General features: G+C 28.7%; 1 protein-coding gene across 1 annotated transcript in view; it reads right to left on the bottom strand.

Moving 5' to 3' along the window:
- LOC100212663 (uncharacterized protein MAL13P1.304) overlaps window positions 1-7,456 on the bottom strand; it is a 35,553-nt gene that overhangs the window by 798 nt on the left and 27,299 nt on the right. Inside the window, exons 9-11 of the mRNA XM_065800038.1 lie at window positions 1,805-1,878; window positions 241-1,605; window positions 13-67 (exon numbers count right to left, since the gene is read on the bottom strand). Of these exons, the coding sequence (XP_065656110.1) occupies window positions 13-67; window positions 241-1,605; window positions 1,805-1,878 (1,494 nt within the window). The remainder of the gene's footprint in view (window positions 1-12; window positions 68-240; window positions 1,606-1,804; window positions 1,879-7,456) is intronic.

Here is a 7,456-nt window from a genome sequence, read left to right on the forward strand (position 1 = left end):
ACGATTAAATACCTTTTATATTTTTTACATCATTTTTCTTTTGCGTATTGACATCAAAAGATTTATGCTAAATTAAAAAATGTTTGAAAAAAAAATACGTGGCTCAAATTCACTCCTATTAAATAGTACGTCATTAACCAATGTGACAATTAGTGATACACTATAAAAAGATTTTCCTACAAAACTGTCATGTTTATTTTAACTCTGTTTTAAACAAATAAAACTAAGTTAAAAACTTACAAAAGGTTCCGGTTGAATGATTGGTTCAGTTTTAACTAAATTCGGCGGTTGCAACTGATTATCTTCAATATGAACTACTTTATCTCTTTCATTTTGTACATTTAAGTATTCTGTAGATTGCTTATCATCTCCTTCAGCTCCAATGTTGTTAACTACAGTTTTATCATCTCCGTCAGCTTCAATATTGTTAACTACAGTTTTATCATCACCATTAGCTCCAATATTGTAAACTACATTTTTATCATCTCCATTAGCTCCAATATTGTTAACTGCAGTTTTATCATCTTCATTAGCTCCAATATTGGTAACTAAAGTTTTATCATTTCCATTGGCTCCAATATAGTTAACTACATTTTTATCAACTCTTTTAGCTCCAATATTGTGAACTACAGTTTTAGGAGGCTTTAGTTGTTTATCATTGGATTGAGGATTTAAAAAAATCTCTTTATTATATTTCTTTAGGGGTTGTAACTGATTTTGTTGACGAGGAATCACACGATTGTTGATAATATCTGGAATAATAGTTGTATAATTTATATTCTCTAAAGAAGAGATATCATTTACATTATTTAGATCTGAGTTCGGGATATCAGATTTATAGAAATTAACCCTGGAATTTTTTTCAAAACTGGGTTTTTGAACAGGATTATATGTCTTACTTGACTCTACTTTATTTCTTGCTGAATCAACATTTTTCTGAAATTCAAAGTTTGATGCATTATTGTTATCAAGTATAACATTTGATACATTATTATAAACACTTTGAACTTCTATGTTGTTAGGTATTTTTTTATTGTTATTGCCTAATACTGTTTCTTTATTCTCCTTATCTTTCTCTCCCTTTTTTTTTTCCGAGTGTCTTTCTGCAGGCTGACCATGGATTTTTTTTGTATTTTTTGCTAAACTTAGATCTTTTTGCTGCTTTAAAAACTGCTGCGCATTTTTTTCAAGTTCTGTATCTCTTTCACTTTCACTTTCGCCAGCATCTCTTATAACTTTATTATATGCTGTATCAGTAAAAATCGGTTGCGGTGCAATAGTTGAAACATTTTGAAATTCATTCTCAATGACTTCATACTGACTTACTTTTTTGACTTCATTATTTTCAAATTGATATCTAATCGGTTTTTTGTTATCCTCTTGATCATTTCCATGCGTAGTTTCTATAGAAATGTGTTCATTATTATTAATATTATTATTATTGTTGTTGTTGTTCAAAAACAAACCTAAGCGAGCAGGTACTTTGTTGAAAACATTAACAATATTTTCAACAAAAGAAGTAGTTTCATTAAAAATCGAAGAAGTTGTTCTTTGCACAGAGTTGTTTTGCATATGATAAACTTTATCTGTTGAAATATCAACCGCCTATAAAGAAAAACAATCTGAAGTTAAATGATCTGAAAATATTGCCTGAAAATTTAATTATACATGACACATACCTTAGATTGTACCTTAACAATATATAATACATATTAACAATACTAAAATATAAACTATGAAACAATTTAGTTTTTAACAAATGAATAAAAATATTAAATAAAGATATTACAAACTAAAAATATACTTTCGCAGTTAAGGTTTCTTCCTCTGTTACATAATGTGGTGTTGTTGATATATCAGGTATTTTTGAATCAATTACTAGAAATAGAAAATATATTTAAAAAAAATGATAGCATACAAATAACTGGTAACCAACATAAAACTGGTAATAAACATAGGATTTGATATAATCAATATGGTCAATAAATTTATTTGGTACTCAAATTAACATTATTATTAATACTATTTATACAGAATTGCTTTATCAGTGCATAAGACTACTTTCTATAAAGGTCCTGTGAAAAATACATATAATAATAAATTTAAAAAACAGTAAAATTACAAATATACAAAATCATTTATTTGAAAAAATTTAAAAATTGTTTTTGAATTGAATTCCTAATTGATTTAATATGATTCAAAATTCATTTAATAGTTTCCCATCTATAAAAATGAAACCATGCCAACCTTTGTTCAAGATTCGTGTTGAATGTTTGTGGTTTCAAAAAATAGTTTCTTAAGTTTGAGAGCATTTTATCATTGCTTTATGAACAAGAACTCAGACACTTTCATTTTATTTTCTAAACAATAAACTTTAGACGTTTACATTGCGTAGAGGATGTTTCACCATGTTACCATTGGTAAGATAAACAACTGTTACCACAATTTTTGAGAAGCAAAGGTAGATTTTTATGCATTGAGTCTAAATGATGCTGTTTCATAAACTCAACTTTGAAGTTGTCATTTATATTTGATAAGGGTCAAGAACACTACCAAATTGATTTTAAAAAAACTTGTGAAAAACTTGATGTTTTTATGTCAAAACTACTATTGCCAACCCAATTTGCTGTTTCTAAATACATTAAAGTTTTTACTAAAGTTCATAAGTTTATTTTTATTTGAATATTTATTGATTTCCTCAAGATCGTCATTGAAATTTTTAGATGACAGAGATGCCCATATCTCCATAGAATATAAATGGATCATCTGCAAATTTTTGAAAAATATAAAAATTAAAATTACCTAACATTTTAAAATTTATCTCCCAAAAGTTTTTTTTTAAACATTCCATTTATTTTAACATACTTTGCAAATCATGCATTTTAAATTTTTTAAACTGTTTGACTTTTAATTTATTGTCTAACTAAATCAGAACAAAATAAAGTTTTAACTTGATTTGATTCCAGTTACTATTTTTGCATTTTACAGTAATACTCTTTATATCTTTATTATCAATTTTATTTTTACTATGAACCTTTTTTCTACTTTCATAATAATTATACTTTCACCATGGCAGCTAAATAACTAAATAACCAGTTACAAAACCATTATAATTATAGGTCATAAAAATTATACCATACACACCATAAAAATAAATTTTTTAAACAGTTTTTAGGAATTATTGGTATCAATTGCTTTGGTTCAGTCAGTTAATGCAGAATTAGTAGGGCTGGTAATGAGACTCAGACCCGACCCATTATGCCTGGGTATGAGTCTCATTTTTTGGACCCGAAACCCACCAGACCCAGACCCGTCAGACCCGTTAACCAAACAGGTTAGGTATGGATCTTATAATGTCCAGACCCATTATACCCAGACGCTAACATTTTCTTAATTAATATGTCTTCATTATTATAATTTTCTTATATACTTTTTTCATTATATCTTATTTAATATTAGGTGTATGCTGATGAAAACCAACAATGATTTCTGAAATATTCAAAAAGGTTCATAAACCTTTTAGAATATTTCAGAAAGCTAAATTAAAATTCAATTTGGGAATTGTCTTTAACAAATAAAACGTTAACGAATAAAAAAAGTAAAAAACAGGTTTTATGGAGTGTTTTTTGTAATAACAATTCTAACATTGTTTTTTATTTAATGAATTGCTTTTTGTTCTATCATTTCTCAAAGAGACATCTCAATTCAAAAGTTCACATCTAATGATGACTTTCGAAAATATATAAACCTGATTGTTAAAAAAAAGTCATCTCATCAAAAAATCTTCTCACAAAAGCTTTATTTTTAGTTTCAAAAATTTCATTAGGTCAAAGAAAAAGACTAAAGAAGTACGAAGTTATAAAAGGTTCAAAACCAATCTTTTTCTCTAGATACCTATTTTTTTTTATTTCATTTGTTTTTTACAGATATGTCAGAGGTAGAAAATGCAAATGCTATCACTCCAATTAATAATATCAAACAGCCACTTTCATCTGAGTTAAGAGTATTACCTAAAACTAAAAAGAGAAAATGCACCTCATAAGTTTGAGCATCGTATAAAAATGTTTTAATCAATGGTCAACATAAAGCAAAGTGTAACTATTGTTCACATTCTTCATCGGCAAGATCTACAGAAGAAACTAGTCACTTGGTCAATCATTTGAGGACTAAACATCCGCAAGTTTGTTCCCAAATAAAAGGCCAAACCTTTTTACAGAGTGGTAAAGTAATAGTTGATGGTATTTTGGAGTCTAAAAGTTTCAAATTTAACAAAGAAACAAGCAGAAATGAATTGGGATTCAATTGTTGAACATTGCGGTTTTAGAGAGTATAGCAAAAATAAACAACCTCTTTTTAAAATGGTTAGTCTACATACAGTTACAAAACGATTGTTTGAAAGTCTTTGAGGATGAAAAGAAAAAGTTATATGGTGTAATGGAAAAGCTACAATGTGGAATTAATTTCACAAGTAATTTGTGGACGTCTATTCAAAATAAATCCTACATTGCCCTTACCTGCCACTATATTGATAATAATTGGAGACTAAAAAAACATATACTTAATTTAATTGATATTGATGCACCTCATTCTGCAATAGCACTATATAAAACTTCACTTGAGAAGTTATACAAATGGAGCGTTGATAAAAAAATTGTGTGTTGTTTTAGATAACTGTTCAACAAATGACGCAATGGTTAGTATTCAAATTCTCATAGAGAAGTTGAATACTAAACTTGTCAGTGACAGTAACTTTTTTCATGTTAGATGTTCTGCGCATATTGTAAACTTGGTTGTTCAAAAAGCAATGGACAGCATTAAACATATAATAATAAAAGTTATAGAAAGCGTGAAATATGTCAAATCGTCAACTTTGAAATGGTAACAGTTTAAAGAAGTAGCAAGTCCCAAGTAAAAGCTCCTAGTAATAATGTTGTTTTAGATGTAAAAAGAAGATGGAACTCTACTTATATAATGTTGAAAAACTGCATTGAAATTCAAAGACGCTTTTATTCGTCTAAAAGAAATTGATATAAGTTACACACATCCGCTAAATGGAGAGAAGTGGATAAATGTTAAAGGTTGTTGTGACTATTTAAAATTTTTTTACGAATTAACAAACCTTTTCTCTACAACAATAAATCCAACAGCAAACTACTATTTTAATGACATTTGTGAAATTTATTTACAAATAACTGATATGTGCAGCAATCATATTCAGTTTATCTGTGAAATGGGGATAAACATATTAGTCATTGCATCTGTGTTGGACCCGCATTATAAAATGATCAGCATTGAGCTTTTTTTATTACCATGTAGCACCATAAATTTTAGGAAAATTTATGGTGCTACAAGTGAACAGAAGTTAGAAAATATCAATAGACTATTAAAAAAGTTGTATAATGAGTATGCTGCTAAATATTTCAACACGGTTAACACTGCTAAAGGAAAGTATTTCAAATCAGTCTACTCCTGCTTCTTTTTTATATTCAAAAAGGATTAAAAAATTCAAAAAACATGTAGCCTTAAAATCTTCTTTGAAAAAATGAAGATTTTAAGGCTACATGTTTAAAAAATGAATTACAGTTGTACTTAGATGAGCCATTGATTGTTGATTAAGAAGTATTCGACATACTGGAATGGTGGAGACATGTTGGAGTCAGATTTCCAGTTATACAATGTTTAGCAAGAGATATTTTGTCAACGCCGTTGTCTACTGTTGCTTCTGAGTCAGTCTTTAGCACAGGTGGAAGAGTTCTTGATAAATATTTTAGTTCTATGATTCCAAGCACATTGGAAGCCATTGTATGCTCACAAGATTGGTTAAAATCTGAACTTTGAGGTATTTTAGTTTATATCTTTTAATTTTAATTTACTTTAATTTATTTACTAATTTCAATTTTTCAATTTAAAGAAAAAAACGGTACTGCAATCTCCATTAATTAAAACGAAAATGAAGCTGCTCTAATTTCTTAGGAAAAAAAGAAAAATACTAGTGACCTTTGTCAATATGAAGACTTGTGCAAGATTTTGTTCGAAAGTTAATAACAGTGTTAGACTTCGAATTAAATTTAAATTTAATTCGAAGTCTAACACTGTTATTAATAAAATTATTGCTATTAATTGTTATTGTAAAATCATTTATTTCTGAAAAAAGTTTTCTGTTATTATTTTCTGAAGTTTTGATTCACCGTCATCTTAAATTATAACTTAATCAAAAAAATAAGGACCCAACCACATTAAAACCACATTAAAAGTATTTCTCTAGCAAAATCTATTATACCTTTTAATTTTGTATAAGAAAAAAAGAGCGTTAAAAGTCTTTGAACGTGGTTGAACATGGTTGGGTCCTGGTTTTTAGCTATTTTAACAGTTATATTATAGGAGGGTTTTGATACATACAGTAATAAAAAAAGTACATACATTGGTAATAAGTAAAGCTTTTTGATTGTTGGCTTCTGAGTCTCAATTATTGACCAGAATCCTTCATCTTCAGGTGTGAATGCCATATAAGAAGGCCTACAACAAAAGGGCTTGCCTAATCTAGGGTACCATTCTAAGGCCTTCAGTTTGAGACCCACACTTGATTTAAACATGACTCAAATGTTCAAAGAAAAACAAAAATGGTTACTAAAAAAAGGTGGAGTGATCAGATAAATATGTACAGCTACAATCTAAGAAGTAGATTAACATGGTGCAAAGTTACAAATAAAAGTCCTGTAAGATTTTTTCGGATTTTTGAGTACGAGCAACACTGGAAAAGCATCTTGCATAAGGTATCTGTTCATAAAGCATACCAAGCAGGGTCTTCTCAAACTAATAAAGATAATATTAAAAATAAAAATAAAAAGCCATAAAAGCCTTCAGACATTCTAACACATAAAGATTTCTTTTATATTTCCATGTCAGTAGACATACTTTACTGTCTTGGTATTTTAAAAAACTTCCAAGGTCTTCTGTTTTAGGTGTGTGATGGCGCGGGTATAAATGTAAGTTCTGAAGGCCTCTGAAGGCCTTTAAAGACCCTTACACATATAAATATCACCCCTCCTTACATTATACGATGGAATTTCTAATAGCTAAATGCTTTAGTTTTTCAATATTTTCATTATTTACAATGCTCCACTCAATATGATGACTGAGAAAAACTACTTTAATTACCATACACTTCTTGGCGGCCAAAATGATACTTGCATTTATTAGATTAATACCAACTCTTTAATGTTGTTCTGTGACAAGAATATTAGGACTTCTTAGAGCACCTTTAAACAAAAAGTGCACAATTTTTTTTTGAAATAACTGATAGGGTCGGGTCTGGACTCAGACCTGACCCAGGCCCGTTTATTAAATTGAGTCTGGGTCTGGGTAAGGTCTGTTAAAACCAGACCCAAACCCATTTTATATCAGTTGTCAGGTCCACCCAGACCTGACCCATTACCAGCCCTAAGAATTAGTTTTC

The sequence above is a fragment of the Hydra vulgaris genome, chromosome 06 (assembly GCF_038396675.1).
Source record: "Hydra vulgaris chromosome 06, alternate assembly HydraT2T_AEP".
NCBI lineage: Eukaryota > Metazoa > Cnidaria > Hydrozoa > Anthoathecata > Hydridae > Hydra > Hydra vulgaris.